Source organism: Podarcis cretensis, assembly GCF_951804945.1.
Source record: "Podarcis cretensis genome assembly, chromosome: 6".
NCBI lineage: Eukaryota > Metazoa > Chordata > Lepidosauria > Squamata > Lacertidae > Podarcis > Podarcis cretensis.
In genome coordinates, this window is record NC_137175.1 from 68,566,536 (window position 1) to 68,594,047 (window position 27,512).

Below are 27,512 nucleotides of genomic sequence, written 5' to 3' on the forward strand. Positions count from 1 at the left end.
CTGCCCATATGTTACCAAGCTATGTTCAAGGTTCTTCTGCTAATTTACAAGGCCCTTAACAACTTGGGCCTAGAATATCTTAAGGACCTGTCTGATCACTGCAATCTCTGAGGAGTCTATTGGTGTTCCTCCATGGCTCAGACATACAACTCATAAGTACTAGAAGGCATGGAGTCAGAGTATTGGATCCAAGCTGGTGAAACTCCCTCCCACTTGCTGAACTTTGGGCGCATGGCTAGGACTTCCTTGTTCCAGCAGGCATTTGGAGGTAATATTTGGTTTTAGGATAAATTTTGAAGGCTTTGTTGTCCCATTTTTTGTGGATTGTTTTTCTGTACACCACCTAGCAATGTGAATAATTAAGTGGTATATAAATGTCATTAATAATAAAGAAATAAACCTTCTGAAATCCAAATTCTGTGTTGTGCTTGTATGGCATGTTAATTTGTCAGCTGTTAACTAGTAGACTATGTTAGCATGTTTTTATCATGAAAGATGTTGAGGTTATTTTAGTGACAGCTGAACAGTAACCAACAATAAATGATTCTTTCTCTCTTTAAAATATTTTCAGCCGAACTGCTTTGTGGAAAAGGAACAAAATGATCACACATATTTATTTAATGCACAATGTATTTTTTATTTAGAACTTCATACAATGCAGAATGCATTTGATTTTAGTTTAGTTCCAATTAACATTAATTAATATATTTATCATTTGATGTAGCACTGGCATCCCCAAGGGGGTTTTCGAGATAACTCAGTTAATTTGAGATATCGAAAGGTTGATCTGAACTACGTTGTCAGGGTAATGTTCACCCAGTCTGGAGTCTTCTCAGAGCTAAGCTGCCCAAGCCTCTGAGTCAGACGTTGCTTCCATTTCTGTCAAAAAAGGAAAATCACCATCAATCAACAGAGTCCAAGCGATATATTTTTTAGCAGTGTGGACATTCCCACCTTGAATTAACAACAACAACAAAACCCCCCAGTCAAATAATTTGTTGGAATGGGTATGGAATATTTACAATGCTGTATACAATTCTAATTTTTGTCTCTACATCTACAAACAGCATAAAATTGGTAATTATTTCAGTTTTTTACACACAGTTACAAATCCAAACTGAAAGAAGCAAAGAAAGAGGCAAGTGCTAAAAAGAATTTTTAAAAATCAAATAATAATGCTATTTTTGGTGCAAAAAACTTCTGCAGAGATATGTGGGTTATCCTATTAAGGTAACATGCTAAAGATCAGTTCAGTTAATCAAGCAACTACATCCAGCTCTGAAGTGTGAAATACTAATGGGCAGATAACCCAATGGTGTAGTGGATTTGAATGTCACGCATACATTTTTTGTTTTTTGTTTTTACATATTTTTTATTGATGATTTCTTGGTTTACAAAAGTATGTGCAATGTCTCTTTTCTCAAGTTACATTTTCTACAGGCACACATATGTTTGAACTAACCAGCCTCTTCAAGAACGAGAAGGGAGGCAAACCCTGGAGAGGGCCACTCAGTAAGGAGAGTGACATTGCACCAGCTGTCTGCATTAATGGTACCAAGCCTCGCTTCTCCCTTCCTCCTTCCATTGCAGTGGCAGTCAGCTTTGCCTTATGAAAGGCACAGCTGTGATCCCAGTTGAAGGGGGTATATATCCACCTCTGTCTTAAAAGACTCTCTGCTTCAGACATTCATTCTGCTCACAGAGACACATTTTCAGCCTTAGTAATGGTAGAAAGTAGAGAGACTTGAACTTTCAAGCTGAGAGATGCATAGCAGATCAATGACAACACAATTGTCATTGTCCCCTCCCAACTATGTGTAGTCGGGAATTAGGCATGGACAGGTAGCCTTGGCATTTCTGCATGTGGACAAACCAAGGTCTATTCTGTTCCATTCTCACTGAAAATTTCATCCCCTAATATTTGTTGAAGGCTACTTACAACTTTACAGGCTGCTCTGAAGGCTGCCTTTAGAGCTTAAAAGACTGCCCCAATTCCAGATAAAAACCAGTTTAAGTGGCTAGAAGGTGTTGCTGCCACCATGACTAGTGCCTGGCAATTCCATCCACGGCTACAAGTGCCTCTGGGAGGGATGTGATGTGGTGCTGTGCCATTTTTTCCCTAGGGAAGTTGTATGGAGAATGTAGTTTCCAAATTTAACTGACCTCTATCACCTCTATCACACCTATCTGTCAAAGACCAGGAACGCAAAAGCTCTGTAGTGGTTGATGCCTGTTCTTGATTGGGCATCTGGGCTTCATTACTCATTTCACCGTCGTTGTTTCCGCAGAGTCCGCAGGTTTTACCTCTCATGTTGGAAGCGACTGTAATCTGCATGGATAATGGATATTTACTGTAGAAGCTTATGTTTGTATCCTTACAATGCAGTGCATTAAAGGAATGGAGCAAGAAATCCTAACACAAAAAGCATCAGGCTGTCAGACTTACCATCAGAACTTCGCCATCGTACGTCACATTCACTAGGCCTATCAGTGGTGCCTCAATAGCAATAGTGGTCTCATTTTTACACATTTTAACATGCGCTGTGGAGAGATGGGATAGTTTAAAATGGCTTACCAATTATTTCAAGAGCAAGAGCATGTTTCAGCATTGTACATAGAAATGTGCACATTTCGTTCATTCGTTTTACATTACTTTTTGAATCTTGCCTACAGAATGGGACCAGAGACACAGCAATTTTTGCTGCGAGATTCTGTGACATCAGCTTGTATTGACTACCGTGTACAGAAATTTTAATCAAATTTATGGGTAGGATACTCAGCTAACCCATCACACCTTACTGATCAAGGCTTACTAACTTATTTTCAATGTTTACTTTCTTTCATTATTATGCAGGGTGGGTGTGTCCCAAGTTATTCAAGGTTTTTTTTAAAATAAAATTGATTACCAATATATAACCAATAGTCAGAGTACATGGATTTCAGTTGACTCAGGTGAATGAAACTGTGTTGTGATTTAAGAAAAAGCGTAATATCAGATGCAGTACCTTTCTCATCCTCAAACTCCTTTTTGTCAAGCAGGACTCGATTCTCATTGTATAACAAAGAAAGTTTATTCATGGTAGGTAAGATTCTGATATAACTTCTGATCCTGGGGGGGGGGAGGGAAATGCTTTTTGTTAGAAGGTGAAAAAACTGATATTAACAATCAGTGTAAAGCAGCCCATCTTTCTCCCATAGTTGTCATTTACGAGTGCCCGCAAAACTGCACCAATTCCCCCCTGAGGCTCCTCATGCTGCCTTTGCTGTGGTTTGAAAGGAAGTAGGTTCACATTAAATTTGAAACCAAATGCATTTCTTCCCCCAATATTGGTTGCTATAGACCCCTCAAGGCACCAGCAGCATGACATGGGATAACTGTGATCTGATTCCATTTAGCTCTGAGAAAACTAACTGCACATTTCTGCAGTCTGGGTCCCGTGGCCCAGTTTGCAATTATTTCTAATGCAGTTCCCATTACAGGGGGGAAACAGAAATACAGTGGTGCCTCGGGTTACAGATGCTTCAGGTTACAGACTCCGCTGAAATAGTACCTCGGGTTAAGAACTTTGCTTCAGGATGAGAACAGAAATCGCATGGCAGCAGCGCAGCAGCAGCGTGAGGCCCCATTAGCTAAAGTGGTACCTCAGTTAAGAACAGTTTCAGGTTAAGAACGGAACTCCAGAACGAATTAAGTTCTTAACCCGAGGTACCACTGTAAAGGTTAAACTTTTATTTTTTCCTTGCGATTATATTATCTGAAAAAGCTGTGCATTTGTTAAAACTTACTCTGAAGAGATATTGACGTGAACCTCTCCTGGACTATCAGGTCTGGACTTTGATATCCAAACACGGAACCGTGGTTCATAATTTTCATTTTTGTTGCAGTCTTGGACTACCAGAAGGTCACAGGCATGTTTGGTTGTAGTTACATTGAATACCTTGTTATCGAAGGTCATGATCCGTTCATTGTCCACCTCACATACAGCTGGCAAGATGACACCCCCCAAAAAAGAAGTCAGATGCAGCAGTGAACATAAGAAATATGCAATGTTTAGGCAGATGGTTGGAAGTACTTTTTATTGTTAGATTCCATCCCTTGCAGTTCGGATGAATAACCGGGGAAGCCTGTTTGATCAAAAAGCCTCTCAGCTCGACTAGATCTCAGTTTTTTTCAGACTTCTGCCACTTTTACAAAAGATGCAGGTCAACTAAGCTGTCCCCCGCCAGGCTGCCATTAGGACAGAAGCTTCCATTCAGCCATCTTTACTGGGATACCCTGGCATCTGCCTGAGGGTGGAGTGATTCTCGGACTCAACCTACTCTTCAGAAGCTACACTAAGGATTGATCTTCTGCTGACTGTGCTGCCAAGTCCAAGGTGGCAGCAGTGGATCAGCGGTGGACCAGTCCCATTACTCCTTGCAGCTGCCCAAGGCCAAAACCAGCAGCCAGACTTGAGAAGAGGGCTGGTCCCCCGTCCCTCCCGGTCCTGGGGCACTGTGCCAGGCCATAACTGCTGCCCACCCTGATCATGGATAAATGACCTTTTTGTGGCTATAAGCAAGCAAGAAAACTCCTTCTGGCAGTTTGATAAATGATAATGTGGTTGTAATTTATATACACTTTCTGGGCATACGTATGTATTCTTGCACTTATTGGGACTTATGTCTGAGTTTACGTTCATAGGACTGTGCTGTCAATTATTTATCTATTTATTAGTTTCAAAGTATTTAAGGTTGCAAGGTGGGTTACAAAACAGAAGAAGAACATCATAATTTATAATAATTATTTAAAAAATATATCAAATGAGCCGTGTAAAATCACTAAATCCATTTACAATATATAATTGCAGAAGGCTTAAAATTAGAAACAATATGCTTGCAAAATGGTCCTGTTAGAAGCTAAGAACAGGCAATGCTTTAAATTTAAAGACTTGCCTGATGTAAGTAAAGTATTAATTTACCTTCACCTCCTTTGGGTGCCCATGACATTAATTCAAATAAATCATATGCCCTTTTTGCTGAAGATTGATAATATGGAGTTTCGAAAGCAGGTAAAGAAAATGGAAAACAGAGGCCATCTCTGTAAAAGGTTTCCTAGAAAACAAAGAATGAATGTATAAGGACCAATGTGGCTGTAGACAAAGCTTGTGTTTTGATTTATCATTTAACTACATAAACTAAAACATATCTTTCTTTCTTTTTAAAAAAAATTTCTAAACCCATAGGGATACATCCCAATTTAAACTCAGCAGTTCCACTCTCACTAGAGGAAGTGGAGATGGTGGTATCTTTGTTGATTCTTTCTTCCCCTTAAAGCTCTGTGTGTCCCCTCAAAATCTTCTCCACATGTTGGGGACTATTGGGAGGAGCATGAAAAGTAATTAGGCAGCTGCACCGAGAAAATATCTCCCTCCTTTCTCCCTGGATCTTGACTGAATCTTCAAACAGAAGAATCCCTTCTGTTTGTGGAAAGGACACAAACAGGATATGGATCCAACCTACAGATTGCTTCCAGGGACCTGTCGATTGAGCAACCATTTTGATTTGTTTGGGGCAAGTTACCATATTGGCCTGAATATAAGCTTCACTTCTTCTTTTTCCAAATTCCGACTGTGAAATGTTAAAGTGTGGCTTAAATTTGCGACCTTACAAAAAAGGGCTTTTAGTGACATTGCTGCTGAAACAGACATACGGTAAAATGGAACAGATGTGGCTTATATTCGAGTATTGTCTTTTTTTCTCTCCCCCCCCCCCGAATTTTAAAGGTGTGGCTTATATTCAGGCCACTACAGTATAAGTCTTTGAATCAAGCAATTGTTATTCCACACTTTCCAATGCACTTTCACATCACTTTCTTTTTTTTGGAAAAAAGTCTGCTTTTAGGGAGTAGGGGCCTGCTGTGTGTGTACCACCCAAATTTGATGGTATGTGGTTGAATTAAACCTGAAAATATATATTCTCTATACTTGCTGACTACCCAGTTGCTTCCTTGAAGACAAACTACACTTATTTAATAACCCATATTTAATAAAAGAGATAACAAATACATGCCCCAGGAACTCTCAAGATTGTAGCCGTTGTCCATGGAGAGGACTGGACTATTCTGAACAGAACCTGACGTGAAGGATTCTTCTGATAAACCGCTGTGAAGTATTTCATGTATGCAATACCAGGAATGAGATCCATAACCCTTGATGAAATAAAAATAGGATTCAGTCAGATTTTTTAAAATTAACCCCCCCCCCCAATATGTGCAACAATTAGGTATAATAAGAAATGAGGTGGATGCTATACCAAGCAGCACATTTCTCCAGATAGCGTGGAACCTTTGCCCATTTCATCTCAATTTCGAATGCGTCCCGTCCTGCAACCAGCCCACTGGAAGCCTTTACTCGAATGTTGTAATCTTTGCAGTTGTCTCCCCAGCTCAGTTCGTTCTTAGGTAGGAAATAAAAAAAAAAGTTATTTAATATCATGGGAATGAAAAGCCAATGACCCATTTGGATCCTATCACAACGGAATCTTCATTGCATTGCTGGGGGGGGGGTGCCCCTGTTTTATATGCTGAAAATATTTTTGTTCTATCAGTGAGAGAATTTGGGACTGGCCATTTGTTCTGTGTTTTATTATCACAGAATCCAATGAGTGCTTTAGTAACTGTATTGTAGACCACCGTTAATTTTTTCCTATGAGTTGACAGTTCATAAACAAGCAATTGGCCAACCTAAATGATCTTGGGTAAGGGATATTTAAAGAACTATCTCACCCCTCACAAACTTGCATGTTGAGATTGGCATAGGTATGGTGGAACACTTCTTTTTTCAAGTTATTGCACCAGGATGCAGCAACTTCTCCCTCTACATTCTAGGAGATGCTTTTTGATTTCTGACGTTTAGTGAACTTTCAACTTTAAGCAGTTCTTTTGCCTGTAATAATCTGTGCCCCCTAGCTAGTGTGGGATAATTGTTTCTATTATCTTTAAAAATAAGAACTGCTCTGCCTCGGTTCTTAATCTATTTGATGTTTATTATTAGTGAAAATTTGTTTTATTGTATTTCAATAGTTTATCACGTGTAGCTTCAGAGAAGCATTGCTGAAAATTGTCTTACAAACCACAAAAATAAATGATAGCACATTTTAAAAAATGTTTTGTTTTTTACCTGGAGTGTGTAAGGTTGCACAACACTATCAAGACATGCTCTCCACTTGGTTCTGGCAAGCTCACTTCCAACTATTTTCATCTGGGCTTTGTAGCGGTCATGCTTCATGTACATTGAAAATTTGTAGCCCTGTTCTTTCTTATCACTCCTAACTGCCTCAGCCACAATGGTAACGTAAGGTCGTAGTGAATCACCATGGTCCTGGTCCTGGTCCTGAAAGACAGAAAAACGAAAGGGCACCATTTTAATGCCTATGATGATCAGTTGCCTTCAGCTAGAGTCACATTCACACCATAAATTTCAAGCTCTGTGATACCACTTTGAACAGTCCTGGCTTTCCCCAAAGACTATTGGGAACTGTTCATTGTTAAGGGTGCTAAGAGATGTTGGGAGACCCCTAATCCCTTCACTGAGCTACAATTTCCAGCATGGTTTAACAATCAAATCTCTTTACAGGAAACTTTGGGAACTGTAGCAGAAAGTCTGTGGTTGACACCTTATGTACTTCATGCTGTCTAAGAGCAAAATCTGTCTATCTAGAGGTGTAATTATTTGCCTGCCCCATTCATCTATAAAATGGGAGGGTCCACTTTTAACACTAAAAAGGGCGTGTGGGGAGGGGGAGCTGAACTTTGCTTCCATTTCCTTATGCTCTGCCACCCAGCTTTCTCCCGGTTGATTTGATTTGTACTTCTCAAAGTGCTATTGAAAGGGTGAACCAGAGATAGGAAGAGTAACGTTTTCTTAATTATTCAGTAATATTTTCATACCACTTACTTTTAGAAGAGAAATCTTGAAACATTTTATAAAGATTACACACACACCACATTAAAAACAGCAACAATATTACAGATGTCACCCAAAGCATAAGGCAAGTGAAACCACATTCATTTGTTTAATCACAATTAGATTCTAGCCTCCACTGTGACTAGGACAGACACATGAACAAGAATTGTAGCTGTTTTGAAAATGCTTTCCTCTTGTATTTAATAATAATAATAATAATAATAATAATAATAATAATAACTTTAATTATTTATATCCCACTCATCTGGCTGGGTTTCCTCAGCCACTCTGGGCGGCTTACGGCATACAGTCATTGGAAGTTGAACGTAATCCGTTCTGGAAGTCTGTTTGACTTCCAAAATGTTCAAAAACCAAAGAGCGGCTTCTGATTGGCTGCAGGAAACTCCTGCAGCCAATCAGAAGCTGCGGAAGCCATGTCGGACATTTGGCTTCCATAGGAACGTCCGAAAACTGGAACAGTCACTTCCGTGTTTCGATCGTTCGGGAGCCAAAATGTTTGAGAACTAGGCTGTTCGAAAACCAAGGTACGACTGTATATAAAGAAAACTAAAATATCAAACATTTAAAACTTCCTGTTACAGGGCTGCCTTCAGATCGCAGTTTAAAGAAACAGGAAATAAATAAAGGTAGGGAGAAAAACTGACAACTCTTCTAGCCACTTCCTGTAAATTAATTACCTGACTGAAACCTGGACCTAAGCTAAGGAATGAAGCAATGACTTCTTTTCCACTTTTATTAACTTACCTCCCGCAAGCTGCTCCTTCCACCTTTCTGCTTTCTGTCTCTGCTGCTGCTTCTGGTGTTTCTGGAGTCACTGCTAGAGCTGCTACTGGATTCAGAGGATGATGATGAACTGCTTGATGATGAACTGCTTGATGCTTGCTGATTTTCACCCCATAATAATAATAATAAAATGTAAAGAGAAATAAACAGAGAGCATGAGAAGGAGATGACACTGTGATATATAGGACCTGTCACTCACACTATAAGGTGGAATTTTTTTCCCCTTTCTCCAAAGTCCCAAGTGCTTTTCAGACACATGGATGGCTCACAACCTCTTTACAGACAGTAGCCACAGGTGCTTCTTCTGGAACGCCCACCCTAAAGCGTTACGAAGCCAACTCTATTTGCAGCATCAGATGTTGCAAAGTCACATGGGCTATATTCCTAGGCACCATTTAAAATGGTGCAGAAAAAGTCTCACTGGTGGACTGCCTTTTATTTAGGTGAGTTTGCCCCAAAGAAGGTTGTCCTGCATGACATGGATTTCTGCGGTCTTTCTCGGAGAGGAAGTCCATTTTAAAAAATCAAGAATATCAAAACTACCTGGTGCTTCACCTGCTGCTTTGCCTTGTGTGCCATGTATTTCGCGTTAGCCAATTCCAGACCTCGCAAGTCCTTCTAAATTCCAAGAAGAAGACAAAGAAGAAGACAAAGAGAAAGAAGAAGAAGAAGGGGGGGAAGGTAAATCAAATGCACTCTGGTAAATGGAGGAACAATTTGGCAGTTGTTTCATAGAAAGCACTTACTGAAGGTCTCTTGCCGCTGCCAATGTGGCTGTCCTTAACATGCTTCTGTTTGCTTGGGCGTCCCTTGGATTGTTTCTTGTTGCTCCTGCTGTCACTGCTGCTGCTGCTGCTGTCACTGCTGTCGCTGCTGCTGCTACTACTGCTGCTGTCGCTGCTGCTGCTGTCACTGCTGCTGCTGCTGTCGCTGCTGTCGCTGCTACTACTGCTGCTGTCACTGCTGCTGCTGCTGTCACTGCTGTCACTGCTGCTACTACTACTGCTGCTGTCGCTGCTGCTGCTGCTATCGCTGCTACTGCTGCTGCTATCGCTGCTACTGCTGCTGCTGTCGCTGCTGCTGCTACTGCTGTCGCTGCTTCTGCTGCTACTGTCACTGCTGCTGCTGTCGTCACTGCTGCTGCTGCTGCTGCTGCTCTTCAAAGAAGTCTTCCTGGGGTGCTTCTGATAACGTTCTTGCTGCTTCATATCTATCATTTCATCATCATCCCGGTCATCCCAATCATTGCTTGAGCTGTCAGAGCTATCACTAGAGCTATCGCTTTCGCTGGAGCTGCTGATGGGCTAATGGGGGAAGTACCCAGAGAAAAACAAACACAGTCATATTAAGTTTTCTAAGCTTGAAAAGAACATTTTGCAGACATGGTACTTCTTGTTTGGCCAGAGGGGGAAAGCTAATTTGCAGATTCTCATTTGCACAGAATTGTTGGCACCCATCTGTCTCAAGGGACAAAGGAGTGTGGTTCCGGGGGCAAAAATCACTGCGCCTGCTGTGGATGCAAAGACAGCTTGTAACTGCTGCCTCCTACATTGTTGCAGCACCAAAGGGATCTCCGTGGGGCACAAGAAAACATTTTACACAAATGCATAGGTCACATATACAATCAAGATCAGTCTTTAACTAATTGCTTCCTTAGTTCACGATATTGGATGCTGTTGGACTAGGATTGCCATACTTCAATAAGAAAATCCAGACACAAAAGTTGTTGAGCTTTGCTTTTGCATAATAAAACTGAAATTTTAAAAAAATGAGCTATTTTTGAGCAATTTTTATTTTAACTGATTTATGGAAATTCTGCGTGGACGCTATTTTTGGAAAACAAATCCTGGGTGTGTCCAGGAAATTCCAGATGTATGGCAGCCCTATGTTGGACTCAAAATCCTAACACCCTTGGCAACTGGCCATGCTAGCTGAGATTGATGGGACTCCGGCAACATCTGGAAGGTCAAAGGTTCCCCACCCTTGAGTTTAACGCCTTAAATGTAATACTGTACATGCTGTCCGAAAGCTAGAACAAGTTGTAGAATATAAAACATATGGATAGTAGCCCCTCCCACATGGTGATATGTATTGCTATCAGAAATACCTGAATTCTTCTTAAATGTCTTTCTTCATCTCTCGTCAAACGCACCATTGGTAAACTAGAATGAGCGCCTCCTTGAACAGTCAATCGTAACTTCTCAATGGGTGCTCTTCTCTCAGCTGAAATTATAGAGTTAGTATTAGTGTTACTGCATGGTTTATCTATGCAATAAATCATGGTTTCTGAAACATAGTCAATGGGCACTTTTGATACATGCAGCCACCAGTTGGGTCCATTGATTTGTATGGCATATGAATGTGTTCTGTGACCACCATGCATAATCTGTGGCTTCACTGGTAGGCCTAGTGAAAGACCAGCTTGAGAACTATGGTAGTAAACCTCAGATTGTTTTGTCACCTGTTCAAGATGGGCGGGGTATAAATAATAATAATAATAATAATAACAATAATAGTAATAGTAATAATAACAATATCTTTGTCATTAAGATGATTTCAATGAGTCTGTTCTAACCAACCACAAGTCTTTATGGTATGTCTCTGTGTGCACATCTCCTTCTGTATATTTTCATAGGCTTTCATCCACTGTGGTTCACAGTGCCATTTGCCGACAGATGACACTGAACTACAGCATGACCACAGCCGTTTGTGAGCTGCTCTCCACCACCACCAGTCCCATATGACACAACCCACATTATCCAGAAGGACTGCCAATTGTCCAGGGAAATATTGCTCCTGTTCTTTTCCCTGAACCCCTCTGCATTTTGTAAAAAAACCAAACACACCGCAACAAACATCATAGAATAAAGAAGAGTTACCTTGCTTGAGTGTTACTCTAAAAGTATGTTCGCCAGCCAAGTTGTACAGAGAGTCATCTATGGAGCACCCAGCATAAATGTTTGACCATTCAACGCAAGCCCTACATCCAAATGTGCATGCTTCAACACACTCAGTGTGACGAGGGGCAGGCCTGTAATGTTCTGACTGTTCTGCAGAAATTTGGTCCTGGATGGATGATGAACATAGTCCAGCATGAGAGATTGCAATCTCAGACTTCTGCCTCATCATCATCATTATTATTTTGGTAAAGATCAGTAATTCAGTTGGAACGCTGCATATATAAAACACGGCATCTCGACCAATGGTTAAGGGAAGCTCTAATATTTAATGGGGGGGGGATACAGGATGATTTCCAGTGCGAAGTAATCTAAGTCCACTGATTTCAATATGTCTGCTCTAATTTACGTTAGGGTTTTGTGCTCAGCCTTTCAGGACTTAACATCTTTAGTTGCATCAATTTACATCCTGCTTCAAGAGTGTAAGTTACATCCACTACACCATTAAAACTACATCCCAGAGCACAGTAGGATTTATTCATAGCTAAGTTTATTTAGATCAAGGCCACTACTTATTTACTTGACATTGAGAACTGCAATTATGTTCTTCATTGACACAATAAGATACCTGTTCTCTACCTATTACACCCCAGTTTTAAATCCCCCCAGAATCCTGAAATAAAATACATGATTAAAGTTCTGATTGTAATGGGAATTTGTCTTTAATGAATAACAAATAAATGCTTTATGGTAGCTATAGTGCTTTTATGACTGCTAAATTTATATTTGTACCAATAGGTCAGTTTTTACACTTCCCTGAGAGTAGGTTTCATTGACCGCAATGTGACTTACTTCTCAGTATATGTGTATAGGACTGAACTGTAAATGTTTTATTGGCAGTGGGGGCACATTAAAAATAGCTCACACAACTTCTTTTCTATGCAAAAGAAACATTTCTCAAGCAAAAAAAAGTGCACACAAAAATCTAATATGGGTTACCCTTCTTTCATTCCGTTGTTCTGCTGACTCAAAGGAGCCTCTTATTATTTTAGACACAGTTTGAGGGACGAAAAGTGGAGTTGACTTGGTTGCAGGTGCCTCTTCAAGGTTGCGAGTGATAACAGATGTCATAGCACTGTTGGATAAACAGAGGGAGAAATGCTGTGTTAGAAGCACAAATATGTTAAAAAAGATCTGCGTTGTGCCTTGTAGTATGGACTTGATCACACATGGAGTTCCTTGCAAATTGCTCTATAAATTGTACCTAGGCAACCCAAATGCCTAGGTACAATTTTGACTAGGCAAAAATGATGAGGGAGCCATGACTAGTCATATTTTAAAACAAAATCAAGTTAGTGTCATCTATTTTGGGTGGCCATTTTCAGACTTCAACTTAAAGGCAGTATTTCATGCTCACTGCTCCTAATTTTCTACTAAAGTTAAAAACATAACAAACAAACAATGCACAAGCCACTGACATAGTTTCAATCCCAGGACTGGGATTTAATCAATATCCTAGCTGCTAAAGTGATGGGTTTCTGTTCTGTCTGGGACACTGCTGCAGAAAGGACTCACTTCAAAATATAAGGAAGTCAAAAGCTCTGGTACAATGATATGTTTTCCATGGGGCAGTTAGATACAAAGGTATTTCCTGTGTCAGGATCTCTGTTAAAAACGTAGCCCTTGTCATGGGTTACTTGTGTGCAATGAGCAAGCACGGTGAAAGGGGCTTTGGGGCATGTTCCGTCCTGCCCCCAGTGGACAAAAAAAAAAAAAAGGGGGGGGGACAAAAAAAAAAAGAACAAAGGAAACCATTCAGGGGAGAAAATCTTAATTGATCAATCTATCAATCAGTTAAAGGCACAAATTTCAATAGCAAAAACATCACGTTGTTATTTCTGGTGCATAGAAATATAGCTAGGATATTTTACCGTGGTGGATAGGCTGAGCCTTCAGTCTGCAGCTGTGATGTTCACTGGATTAGCTTAGCCTAACTCACTGGCTTATTAGTCACATAAAATAAGTAAAACTATTGCTATGAATGTGATCAGGTGATATTACAATATCATTCCTTTGAGTCAGTCAGCTAACATGAGCAATTTGCTTCCAAGCAAACTACTGCTTTTCCACATCTCACAGATTGTATGCATATTAACTCAGAAGCAAGTCTTACTAAATGCAGTGAGTTTGATTCCAAGGGAGGTGGGCATGAAGATTGCATCCTGTGCTGTAAAACACTAGCAGTATATCTACTCAACAGCATTTTAACAAACTTATCTCTAAGCTGCTGGTAGTCCAATCATATTTATGATGCAGGTATTACATTTCTAACTACATGGCTTAAAAATGCATTAAAACACACACACACACACACACACACACACACAAGTTCCATCGTTAGTATTTCACGGAAGCAACAGATATTGTCACCTGGGGGTTGTTTTGCGAACACAGATGGGTGGAAGTGACCTGCCTGGCTGTGAACTGAGAGGTGGTCGGTGTTCCCATTTTGAGAATAATGGGCTTCACACTCTGTGAGGGAAGCCTAAGAACACCTAATCTACTTTATTTGAAAGGCAGATTTGCATTCCTTTTATCTTTTTCTCTCTTCCTCTTGTCGGTGCCTGCAGTGCTGAGGGTACTGTAGAGAACATGCAAGTTGTGCTTCACATGGAGCACTTCAGTCAAGTCAAAATAAATAAATGACACCTTATCACCCACAGGCTTTGTTTTCTGTTCAAGTTCTCTGTTTCAGATAAAGGGCATGACAGCTGCACCCCACACCAAGCTTAGCTAGAACCTTCAGGAATTTTTTATTTATTTTATTAAGAAAAGGGACAAAAAATATTCTCACAGACAAGCTGAGGGGATGAAAGAAATTACAAATCAACTTGCATTTTAAGATGGCTCATCTGGGCAGAATAGATTAAAAGGAAGTGGCTTTCACTTGATTCACATTTAATAATTTAAACCGTCACCAAACTACAGTTTGTATCTCCAGGCAGAAATAGTTGGCATCACTCCCCCACCCTAATCTTTCTCTCAGTACTGTTATTTTTTTTTAACCCAATAGTCTACATTTGCCACTGAACTGAATGATCAGTTCTTCCCCACTGAATAATAAGAAAGAGCCAATAAATTGAGTGGCAACACAGGTGTCACATATTGTTTTCTGCAGAAATCAGCTGCCTGATGCAGCTCTAGCACTTTAATAAGAATGGGTGGAGGAAAGTTACAAGGAACTTCCTAAAGGTTCCAAACAGGTCCCTGGTGAGTACAGGGAGCCACAACAAATCATGTGACTGGGCAGAAGGCTCCTTACTCATAAGTATCTGGTCACTGTTCAATGACTGCAACATCAGCATATGAGGTTCTTGACTGAGAAGAGCAATCAGAGATCAAATGCCATGAGAACATCTTAAAGCCCACTTTTTTCAAGCAATGGCCACTCCCACCATCAGATCAGAGTGATCAAATGATGTGATACTAAACATCTTCTACTCATTCCTTGTGTTAGGATACTTGCACCGCTTCTTAATTAACTACCGAGTAATCAAGGCTAAAGGGGCCAGTCTTCTAACCGATTCTGCCAGACCTATGCATCCATACAAATTCCATAGGCCAACATGCAAAATTGTTAGGAGGGATTGGGGAATGTTCGATAATACTGGAGCAAGTAGGAAGGTTTGACAGGAAAAAAAAATTAGGTAGAAGGTATATGTACCAGCATGTGAGGATACAAGGACTGTGAGGACAAGAAAAAAGAATAATGCCCTTCAAAACGGAAGTGTCCTTCCTAACGATTTTTATTTGTGCCATTCTATACAATGTAGCACCAAAAAAGAAAAATTAAATCTTCTCCCAGCTTTCACCAAAAAGAAAAACAATTAATCCTCTAAGGATGCATAATCAATCACATTTGTGATCAGCCATGCAAATAATTTATATATGTGAAGTGAAGCTATTTTTATTGGCCTTGCTCATAAGTATTTTAAAAACTGGAATGCAGGTAGTACTATGTATATTTTTCAACAACTTGTCACTGAAAAGTAGGCTATATTTTGGACAATTCATTCTCTGTTAGTTTTCCAATATTTCTGCTTTAATCTTCAGATTTAGGTTTTCCACAAGTTTTATATGCTCATTCTTCCTCTTGATGTTATGTAGAAAACTGTAATTTTAAGTTTATTCATTTGTTGGCTCACCAAATACTGCAAAAATACGTTGCTTGGTAAGGTTTTGAAATACTTTCTGTTTACACAGTTTATGCCATTCGCTTTAACGTTACTAGTACTCAGATTTTTGTGTTTTTGGTGGGGTTTTTTTTAATGCCAAAGGCCATTATGAATTCTAATGGGAAGTTTGTCACCCAGATAAACAGACAACAGATACCAATATTGATCTACCTTGCAACACTGTTGTATTGACTGTAAAAGAAAGCCCCAGTATATTTACATGTTAAAGTAACAATTAATAATGTCGTTAGAGATGAGGGGAAAATTGTATAGTATATAAACCTTACAGTACGGTTTCAAAAATCCAATTATAGGATTATTCTGTGCAATCTAATTATCTATGAAAAAGCTTATGTCAAACATTTTAAACATATTTCGTGATCTTCAAGCATTTAAAGCTGATTTTTAATTTAAAGCACTCTCTTTCAACTCTGTCAATCTCAACTTGACACCTCCATAAATTTGATTGGAGTGTTTAACTTTAAAATGAGTCCATTGCACTAGATAATATAAAATAATTAACTCCAGAGATCAAGTACTAATTATAAAATGTATTGCGGGAGAAGGGGGGGAGGGGTGTTCTACCAATTTTCGCTAGCCCTACCTGAAAGACATGAGTTCAGTTTCCTCTCTGCATGGTGGAAGTTCAAGTTTGAAGGTCCTTTCCTTAATGTTCATAGAGACATCAACATTCACAGGGATATTGGTGACCATTTTGACATTCTCTTGTATTATAGCCTGGAATTCAGGGACAACGATTCCCATCGTCACAAGCATATCTTTGTTCATGCTAAAAATGAAAAACAAAACAAACAAACCCATTATAGTGATGTTATGGCAACTATACATTAAAGAGTTTATGAATACTGAGGGCACATTTGCACCACTTGAATTGCACCTCGTCATTTTATGTACCAGTGATTCTATTTACCTGACAGACAATCTGGTTTTCAGTTTCATATCGATGTTAAGCAAGTCAGGCAAACTCAAATGTGATGTCGGCTCGGGGCTCATGGATAACTGAACTGTTTAAAAGCAAGCAAATAAAACAAATGCATGCTATAAAATAATTATTATGCAAAATGTGATATATAAAAATGCAATTATTTTGTTTCTATTTTGATATTATTTTGATAAAGGGATAAATTCGATCTGAGCACTGCTATTTGTCTCTCAGTTAATAATGGGGAAAAACTGAAACCCTGGAATGCTTATTTAATCCCATCCCAGCATCTTTTATCCTAAATATATTTGAAACTCAGTCATTTCTAACTCAATGTGCTCAGGAACACAGTCTTAGGGATACCTCACGTTATGTTTTTTTGTCCTTATATATTTTTCCTGTACCACTTTAATGAGGTGCTACCATTCTCATGGTAAAACCCAAGACCGGGAGTCCTAGGGAGTCAGCTATACAGCTGCAAATGAAACGTTTTAAGTGTGTTGTAAAGAGTAATATACAAATGTGACTTTAGATGGCGACAGTGAGCTATGGCAAATTTAATGTATTTTTCAAAACTTTTTTTTTAAAAAGCATTTTCACAGCATTTTTTATACGTGTGTAGATACCACCCTAGTTAGTCACTGTGCTTGGTAGTTGATAAATTTCTATTGCCTTACCGTTTCCATTGACTGATGTGTGAGTAAAATGAACCAAGTTTATTTGAAGTGGAAGTCCAGTGCATGTAGGCACAACACCGTAGATTTCTGCAGATACGAAATTGTTCTCCCACTGCATGTTTGGATGATTTTTAAGGCCATCTGCAGAATCTTTTATCCAGGGGAGAGGCATTTTGCCATGGAATATCTGCAAAGAAAGTTTGCGCAGATTAAACAAAGAGAACGAGAATATCACATGCTTCATGTCACTGTTCCTTTCATAGGAAAATGAGGTTGCCAGTGCAATAGTAACTAATGCTGAAAAGTTATAATTGCACCCAATCGAATCCTGAAAGCAATCACGTTCAAGAGCCTAAAGAAGAAGAAGAAGAAAATATAATTTATATCTAAACAACATGCATGTCAAAAGAGGCACCTGCAATGCATCCTGGATCACATCAGGAGTGAGCTCCAAATACGCGATTTCTTGGCGTGCTAATTTGAGATATAGTCCTCCAAAAGTTGGGTCGTGTCCTCCTTTTTTCTGATCGAGGGGCTGTGTGATAAGAAATAGAAACGTACTGAATTTTTTATTGTTTTGTTTGTTTATTATTTTAAGAAATGATGGTGTACCCGTTTTTTTGCAACACATGCATTTGCAATGTTCAGGGTGGCTTAAAACACTCAAACAAAACAACAGGGAAATCTAATGGCAATTAAACAACCAACAACAACAGAATTAAATTGAAGGTGAAACCAAAATGATTGGGGAGGGGGAATCAGCTACAAAAGAATCCTCATTCTGGCAGGTCAAATGTCTTCTTGAATGAAACAAATAAATAAGCTAGGCTGTGAAAAGGAACGAGAGGCACACCCTGAGTTAGGGAATCTCACGATTTGGGGAAAATTCAACCAGGTCCTTTGGCCAATTAACATTCTGCAGCCTTTAAAATGTGTTTGGGGGTGAATTATTGCTTTGTTGTTTCTGTTTTAACTCTTTATTTGTGCTTTTCTCTTCTATTTTTGTATTGTGAACTGCCCTGAGCTCTTTTCTGAAGGGCGGTGTATAAATCCAATAAATGAATCAATAAATAGATTCAGAAAAGGTAAGCACATCCCAAGCATCTAGCACATCCCAAACCCAGCCATGCCTTGCTTGGATATGGGTACCAATGGGACACAGAGAAGAGCATCTCTATCAAATTTTATGGACTGGGCATGCTGGTATGGCAGGTATCATGTGCCTAAATGATTTTGGGCCTTAAACAGACATAGCATTTGTAGGAATAACACATTATGAGGTTTATTATGCCGCCCACTTACCATGTCATGGAGCCTTCCTTCTGCATATACCCTTTCAAAAAGGCGAGAGAGTCCTATACTCTTAAAGCCGACCTGTGTTGAAAGGGAGTGTATGAAACAGTTAAAAGGGCTTTCTATGCTTTACATAAATCAGAGCAGTTTCAGAATATTTTAAACAATTAAGAACTATGTTTCAGTCACTTGCATTTAATACATTTATGAAGGCTGGTTGAGCATGAGTTAACTTAAACCATTATAGGCAAAAGTTGTAATTTGTTAACAACAACAACAACAACAATTTATTATTTATATCCCAGCCACTCTGGGCGGCTCCCAACTGAATATTAAAAACACAGTACAGCATTAAACATTAAAAACTTCCCTAAACAGGGCTGCCCTCAGATGTCTTTTAAAAGTAAGATAGTTGCTTATTGCCTTGACATCTGATGGGAGGGCATTCCACAGGGCAGGTGCCACTACCAAGAAGACCCTCTGCCTGGTTTCCTGTAACCTCACTTCTCGCAGTGAGGGAACTGCCAGAAGGCCCTTGGAGCTGGGCCTCAGCATCTGGGCTGAATGATGGGGGTGGAGACATCATGTAAGGATGATCTGCCCCCTTCTTATCAAAGCTTAGTGTATGGAATGCTCATGCTATAGAAACAAGCCACACTCAAATGAATTTTGTAAGAAAATAAATTCAAGGTCCAACAATACAGGCCTAATGGAATTTATAATGGACAGCATCTGTTACCTCTACAAGATCAGAGGAGACGCCAAGGATGTTCGCCCTGGTTTTGAACATGGTAAACAATGGGAGGATATTTCCTTCTTTGCCTATGCTGACAAGCTCAGCTCTCAAACCAGCCATAAGTCGTTCTGAAAAGGGAGATAAAACAACAAGCAATAAGGACGGTCGGTTCTTCAAACTGCATAATAATACGAATTTAATTTCCTAATTGTTTAATGTGAAAACAGCATCTTATGAAAAAGCGAAGAAACTCCATGTACAAGACCAGCTGCATAACAAAAATAGGCTACTGTGTCTGTGTACTGTGATTTGGGCTTGGCACTCTCTCTACATTTGACCAGTTCTTCTGGAAGGGGGAGAGGGAGCAAGACTTTATAGAACATGTTGGAGGAGAGCACTTCCTATGCATATGGAAGGTCACCGATTCTCTGTTATTCCCAGTTGGTTTTTTTATAAAAAAAAATTGTTATCATGACTGGGAAATATCCCCATTCCTGGTTTAAATCAATGGGCAGATTCTAGATGTTTCATGGAATTGTAGATCGAGTTGGAAGAGACCCCAAGGGTCATCTAGTCCCACCCCCTGCAATGTCCACACCTCATTGGCCAACAATATCTGGAGGAAGCTATGTTGCCTATGCCTCGCCTAAAGAAACACAGAAAAGTGACTCTTTTTGTAGTGTGAATAGACACACAAGAAAGATGTTATGACAGACATAGGGCTGTCAAAATGGTAGACCCATGCTCTCCACCCTTCTCTTATAATGCCCAATGTGACTTTTTTTGTGTGTGATTTATTTCCCTCCTCTATATGACTGCATGACATCAAGCAGGGAGTTTCAATATATCCCCCTCAGCTATGCTAGCTTGAATGCAAAAGTGAAATGCAAGCCATTCTGTTGCTGAACTACTTGTTCTCTATGTAGGCTGTCACAAAACAGTGCTGGGATGCGATGAAAGGGAAAGAATATATTTTATATAGCATTTCACCCTCGCTGGATCTTACTTGATAATTAACTGTTACTGAAAAAGGAGTGGCATTTGATTTGGCGTTTCAACATGTATTGCTAGACATGTTAAGCTTCCTAAAAGTAATTTGTCGCAGCAATCTGTATCTTAACATCTGTCTTTAACAGGACACCATGCTACCTCTATGAAACTGTTAGCAAAGGTGGCAAATGTCTTTTGGTTTCTTATCATTTTCAGTATGTTATATGTGACTGATGGGAGTTGTGGTCCAGTGGCATCTGGAGGATGCAACATTGGCTACTCCTGCTCTGGAGATACTAATAATAGAATATTAGTAATTTCTAATAGATTTTTCGTGCTGTGATATCAATTTAGCTAATATCCAAATATGGTCATCAACAGTTACCAGCAGTTTATGCCACTTTAAGCACTCTACTTAAATTTATAGTGCATGAAAAAAACTGAGCAAGGACTAGAGATAAATCTCATTCCTTTAACTTTTAAAATAGTATATGACAATAAAGATGCTTTGGAGGGAAGAAAATTTCATATACCATGAAATTATTTTATCTCTTCAAGAGCTCCCTACATACCTCTGTGAAGTAGTAGGTCTGAATATCCTAGTCATGTTCATGGTACTTATTTTTATTATGAAACTGATTTCATGGTCATGTAAAAGTCACGAGACACAACAGTAACCTAAGGCACTGTGCAAAAATCTAACTTCGCATTTTCTGAAATTTTCATGAAATATTTGTCATCAGCTTTTCAAGTGTACTAATAAGTTACACAACTATTAAATGAGCCTATATTATTTTTATTAAGTTATGTATGGTATTGAGTTTGTTTGAAGGGTGGTTGTTGTAAAAATATTTCCCAAGGGATATGCAGAAAATCTCTAGGATTTTCATGGTTCTTTAAGAATGGAGCCACTTAAATCATATAATGTAAAACTTTGAATTGCCTGAAAATAACATGACATTTGGCCTAGAATACACAAGGTGTGTTTTCTTGTTCCCACTCCAAACAACCAGTAAATGTATCATTGGTATTACATTATTAATAGGAGGATGAAGTGAAAAAAATACAGTGGTACCTTGGTTTTCGAATGTAATCCATTCCGGAAGACTGTCCGAGTTCCGAAACGTTCGAAAACCAAAAACTCAAAACCGAAAACTCAATACAGAAAAATCAATACAGAAGTCGCATTTCATGTTTGACTTCCGAGGCGTGTTCAAAAACCTAAGCATTTACTTCCGGGTTTACGGTGTTCGAAAACTGAAATGTTCGTCAATGGAGGCGTTTGAAAACCGAGGTACCACTGTATAACATAGGTTTGTGGCATAAAAAGCCAATGTACCATTCCCCCCCTTCCTTAAAATATGAATCAAAATGCTTATAGGTTCTAGTTTAGGGATGAGAGAACATTTTGGTTTTGCAGACTGCGCACCGCCTTGCCCAATGCATACTTTCCTCCCCAGGTCTTTCCCTGTGCTTTTTGAGCTAGTCACATGACAAGACATGGCTGATTTCTTTCTGGTTCTTGAAACAAACAGCTTTTACTCTTGAAACAACAGGTTCATCTTTTTAATATTTTAAGCAATCACTATTATTCTGGGAGGAATAAATAGTATCTGGGGAAAAAACACATGTCTCTTACCACTGTGAAGACCAAAGAAGTAAACCATGCTGTGGCGATAGCTAGGCCGTTGAATCTTGATGCTCAGTACTTTAAGTGCCACTCTGCAGGCAGAAGCCCTGAATAAAGCAAATTAACCAACAATGTTCACATTTACTACTGCTGTTTGCTGTGCACTGCTCCTTTCATAAAGAAATAATTTTTTAAAAAAATTATGCTTACATCTCTTGGCAGTCAGGAGTTCTGCAAGTGGCCGCTTCACGTATAAGAGTCAACAGGAAATATTTCACTTCTGACATGGGTGTCTCTGATGCATAATTAGTCATTGCCATCAATGAAGGGAGAGCTGGTAGGGATTCTATATAAACCATGGCAGCACATTTACGAGTTACGGGATCTATCTTGTTGTCCATGACGATTGGAACAGTAAGTGCTTCCACCTGTGCAACATAGATTGAAAATATAAATTTTGCACTCTTATTTTTCTCCTTCCCACCATGACTTTGGCTCATAGCTCAAAAAGCTTGTATATGCTAAGCAGGCATTTTGGCTCTTCTTCTTTGAACCACGGCAGCCAGCCCCAACTTCCACAGCATACAGTAATCAAATTCAGTGGCTTGCAATATTATGTAAGGGACTTCTGTTAAAACAAGATGGAGCTTTTCAAGCAATTATCTGCAATGTAACTTTCCTGATTCCTGCTTTTCAGAATAAATGCCCAGGCAAGATTTAGGCCCTTCCCCTTCTCTGAGTTTTGAGAACAGAGCCTCTAAAGGCCTGCTCCTAGAAAAATCTGCCACTTGAGAAAATGCAAAGCCATATTTTCTGTTGGTGTGTTTTTGCTTGTACAGAAGAAAGACACATTTGGATTGGATAAAGCACCCATTGGCAACGTGAGTGACTTGCACATCATCTGCCGCTTCAGCTGTTTAAAGCAATATATCACACACCGCTCTCTCACTGTAACCCTCCCCCCATGAGTTTCAATTCTGTACATAATGGTATACATATCTACACAGACAGGGGCTGAGTCCTCCCCCGCTTGGACATTTATTCCCTACCTATACCTAATGCAACTGTATCACCATGATCAATTAGCATTAGGAAAAATATATATATTCCTAACAGCTCTATAATGTTGTTGAAAAAAACCCACAAGATCCCCACAAAAATGCCATGCCTTCTTACCCGTGCAGGATACTTTTCGACAAGGCCTCTTAGAGCTAAGATGGCAGCGCAAGGATGCAGGGAGTCAGGAGAAGAAATGAGAGCTGCAAAGGTCTTCATGATGGGCTTCTCAATGATGACATGTCCCACATTTGCTAAGGCCTTCAGTACCAGCATTTGTCCATCTACGTCGGATGTACGTTTTGCTTTAATTGCAAAATCATTCAAAGGCTGTTTTAGGGGGGGCAAAGTGGTTTCAAAATTAGTTGCAAAATAGTTGCTTAAAAAAGATATGATTTGAATCTTGAATTGATACTGGGGACAGCTTTATGAACAGCCTGTGATCTCAAGTTAGACATGAGTAGGTTTGACAGGGTTTGCCCATCAGCATCTCCTATGTTGCAGGTCTCAATAAACTTGGCCAAGTACCATATGCATAGCCAGTGCAGGTCTTTCAGAATAGGAGGTCTTATGCACTTTCAATAGGGCATCCCCTTCAATAGTCTTTCTGAGGCATTCAGCATTAGCTGTAGGTTCTGGACCAACCTAAACAAAGCACCTCACAGAGTGCATTGCAGTAATTCAATATGGATGTTATGAATGCCTGGACTACCATATTAAAGCCATCCCAAAGCAGGAACAGCCAGAAATATTGCACCAATGAGAAAGATGGATACAGGAGCAACGCCCCCCCAAAAGAAAAGCTCTTTCAGAGGAAGTACAAGCCCATTCAGAACAAGCTGCACCTCCTTGACTAATACAAAGATCAGGACATAATTATCCTTTGGATATCACATTTCTCAAAACATTTCTTTACAAATTTTGGCTGAAAAAACTTAGAAAATGCCAATTTTAGGTTGGAATACGTACATTAAAATGAAATGCATATTTAAAAATGCATTAAATATTTAAATATTATTTATGTGGCTATTTTTTAATCAAATAATAATGTGGAAGCAGGATGGAAAGGACATAGAAAGTAACGCATGCAGAATTGCCATGGACCAGAAATAGACTGACCTGCCCATGCTTAATGTTAAGATAACCTGGAACAAATGACTAGATATGTGTTGCTATTGCTTTCAGTGAGGAGTGAAAGATACCCAGTTTAAACATTTTCAAATAATTTATAGTAATAATTACAGGTACTTTATAGCAGTATTATATGATTATTTGAAACAAATAGCAGTATTATATGATTATTTGAAACAAATAAAATGTAAAGATTCTGAGAACTACACTACCATGGTAGTGTAGTGCTAAGAATAATCCCCCCCACCTTATTTTTATTTCAAATTGAAGACAGTAATCCTGAACTCACTGAAACCAGCAGCAAAAAATCTCATTGTTTTCAATGTGTTGCAATTTCCTCTAAAGACTGTGCTCAACACATGCATCTTAACTTGTAGGCTGATAATAATAGGCCAACTTAAGCACCTTATATTGTTACTCTTAAAATGATGAAATGTCATTGAAACATGGCACAATACCTTGATGTATTTGTCAGGGCAAGTTTCTGAGGAAGAACAGTATTTTTTAACAACAGTTCCATAGGCAAGGCAGGTAAAGCTGCGGTAGAAACTTCTGGGGCCTTTGAGGGCATCTGTCACAATTGCCTATTGAGAGAAAAGTTGGTCATTGAAACATACAGAAAACAAATTATTCATCTCATTTTAACATATGCATCAATTAAATCAGGTCTGAATGCATTTCAGACTAAACGAGAGAAAATAGCCCAAAGCATAACAATTGCTGGGAGTGTATAAAGTGATTGATAGTGTTCCAAGAGTTTCAAATGTATATCATCTCAGTAATTTTTACAACTGTTTATCCAAGTAAGACAGCATTATTCCTCCTATATTATAAATGTGTGGCTGATACATAATGGGCTTGCCAAGGGAGAAGTAATGGCTCATCACAGCAGAGGTAAAAATTGAACTGGGGAACTCCAGCTCAGTTTCATAGCCCATAAGAACACTAGCCTTCAGGAGACCAACAATTTCTCAGAGACTTGACTAAATGGGTTGTCTCCAACTAAGTCAAACTCAGAGCAGAACCATTAAATGCACTTCATTTCATCATGATGAACTTGCCCAGTGATTTCAGTGGCTCTATCTGGGTATGACGATAACACCCAATAAAATTAACTTAAGTACAAATAGCATCCTTGATGCCCACAGCATTTCAGAGACCTGAGTTAAGAGGAACCCATAAGATGGGCCTTCAGAGCTATCAATCATCTGCACTGCAACAATAATAGCCATAGCCATAGGATCTTGGCCTGCTTGCCAAAGGAACTGCCATTTTAAAAGGACCATACATAACCGGTATGCATATAGGTTAGATTTTATTTGCCTCATACTCTCTGACACACACCTTTGTATATTGACCTAGCCTGTATTTCCTCTGCTATGTGTTTAAAGTTAAATATTAATAGGTTTTTTTGTCTGGCAGATGTGTGTGGTTACACAGCTCTGTTACTTGATATTGAGGGATAGCCAATGAAATCATACTTAGAATAGACCCACTCCGTGTGGACCAAAATTACTTCTGTCTACAGTGGGTCTGCTTTGTGTATCAGTAGCTTTGGATATCACTTATTATTCAGGATTTGTTCGGGTTTAAGTGGCTTGTGGCACTTGGGGAGAGGATGGATATCTGAGGTGATTACCAAACTGGTGTGTTTCAAAAAACTGTTGCCCCCATGGGAATTCTCTCCTCTTGGGACATGGCCAGAGCTGCTCAAAGGCATGGAAAACAAGAACTTGGATCAAGAAGAGCCAACATGGTGCCCTCCATGTTGATGGACTCCAGCTCCTATTAGTCCTAGCCAGCATGGCTGGTGGGAGTTGCAGCCCAGCAGCATCTGGAGGATACAATGATGGAACAATTCTAGTCTGAAGTCTTCAAGATGCCTAGGTTGTAGGAACTGTCAAATCTTAAAGTCGCATGCACTTATTCTTGCAAACCCCCCGCCCCGCAAAAAGATCAATTCAGGGAAAGCCAACATCAGCAAACAAAAACCCCCGTAATGCAAGATGTATTTTACCATAGCTGTTTCTAGGATTTCTGGAGATGGAGTGCAGGTATGAAAGAAGGTAACAAATGCCATTGTCGCTTCAATCCTGCTGATTTCTCTCTGATCAAACCTATGTTTCAAGAATCTAAGTGCATCTGGAGTACCAGCAGCAGCAGCTAGTTGTACGATGAGGTGTCTACAAGAAAAGAAGCAGCAATCAAGTCTGAGCTCTGATCACTTTAATTTAGATCTTATTCAATTATGCTTTTCAAGCATGAAAAGCATAACACACTTCCTCTGTTATCTTACCTGAGTGTTGGCTCATTGGCGTGTTTTCTAAAGAGCGAATCTAAATATTTTGTATCGTTCATCTCACGCACAAGTTCGATAGCCTGCAGGTATTTAATTGCACCATCTCTTGGAAACTTTGCATTTGGGTGTCCTGCCAAATACTGCAATCTTTCCTCAATCTGTTGGATAGATTTTTTTAAAAAAATAAAATAAAAAAGAGAGCATTGTCAGGTATTGTTTAATGCCTCAGGCAAAGAACACTGGTATGTTGCAAAGTTCCATTTGCATTACCATTTTTAAAACTTACTTCTCTCTCTACGTTGTTGCTCTTTATCAATGGAATAGGAAGAGGAGGAAGTTCATAATTAAACCTGTAGGTAAGTGAGCCCCATCTCTTCAAGTCAGAAGGGACATGTGGCAAGTGGCCATGCATATCGATGAATACCATTTTAAGCCTAGTGTGGAAAGATCCAATGACATTTAGTGAGCAAATAGTAAATACAGAAAGTTGTTTTTAGTCTCTTGGCTTTGCAATAATAATAATAGTAATAATTTTCCTTTTGTAGCAGAAAAAACAGGACTAAACTAGCAAATATAGTATGTAAATTTAAAATGCTTCTTTACTTGAAGGTGGATCTGACCTTCGGATTATGAAGATTTGCTGAATCTAAACACATAATGGGTAATACTCAATCTTAGCCATATCTGCTGATTTCTACAAACTTTTGCATATTCATTTCAATGGGTGTACTGTTCTTTTAAAGAAACCCTTGTTTATTTATTAATATGAAACACAGTCCTAAAAAAGGGAAGCAGCCATATCAAGTACAAGAGAACTATCCCTACCCCTCAAAAAGAAGACATTCAGGAGAAAATCAGTGCAGCGTCCCCAATCC

The 27,512-nt window shown here is 39.3% G+C and overlaps 1 protein-coding gene across 1 annotated transcript in view; it reads right to left on the minus strand.

Moving 5' to 3' along the window:
* Window positions 1-612: 612 nt before the first annotated feature.
* The window catches only part of LOC307219182 (vitellogenin-1-like), a gene marked incomplete at its 5' end in the record, with an annotated part of 32,077 nt that continues 5,177 nt past the window's right edge, over window positions 613-27,512 (minus strand). Inside the window, 28 exons of the mRNA XM_079982186.1 lie at window positions 613-879; window positions 2,164-2,329; window positions 2,447-2,541; window positions 3,006-3,109; window positions 3,787-3,985; window positions 4,962-5,094; window positions 6,115-6,190; window positions 6,295-6,437; window positions 7,161-7,373; window positions 8,712-8,849; window positions 9,294-9,368; window positions 9,497-10,054; window positions 10,858-10,973; window positions 11,630-11,816; window positions 12,647-12,782; window positions 16,487-16,672; window positions 16,814-16,907; window positions 17,503-17,689; window positions 17,918-18,037; window positions 18,805-18,876; window positions 19,535-19,659; window positions 22,161-22,258; window positions 22,362-22,579; window positions 23,328-23,537; window positions 24,797-24,922; window positions 26,356-26,521; window positions 26,635-26,795; window positions 26,924-27,071. Coding sequence (XP_079838312.1) covers window positions 839-879; window positions 2,164-2,329; window positions 2,447-2,541; window positions 3,006-3,109; window positions 3,787-3,985; window positions 4,962-5,094; window positions 6,115-6,190; window positions 6,295-6,437; window positions 7,161-7,373; window positions 8,712-8,849; window positions 9,294-9,368; window positions 9,497-10,054; window positions 10,858-10,973; window positions 11,630-11,816; window positions 12,647-12,782; window positions 16,487-16,672; window positions 16,814-16,907; window positions 17,503-17,689; window positions 17,918-18,037; window positions 18,805-18,876; window positions 19,535-19,659; window positions 22,161-22,258; window positions 22,362-22,579; window positions 23,328-23,537; window positions 24,797-24,922; window positions 26,356-26,521; window positions 26,635-26,795; window positions 26,924-27,071 — 4,291 coding nt within the window. The 3' untranslated portion in view covers window positions 613-838. The remainder of the gene's footprint in view (window positions 880-2,163; window positions 2,330-2,446; window positions 2,542-3,005; window positions 3,110-3,786; window positions 3,986-4,961; window positions 5,095-6,114; window positions 6,191-6,294; window positions 6,438-7,160; window positions 7,374-8,711; window positions 8,850-9,293; window positions 9,369-9,496; window positions 10,055-10,857; window positions 10,974-11,629; window positions 11,817-12,646; window positions 12,783-16,486; window positions 16,673-16,813; window positions 16,908-17,502; window positions 17,690-17,917; window positions 18,038-18,804; window positions 18,877-19,534; window positions 19,660-22,160; window positions 22,259-22,361; window positions 22,580-23,327; window positions 23,538-24,796; window positions 24,923-26,355; window positions 26,522-26,634; window positions 26,796-26,923; window positions 27,072-27,512) is intronic.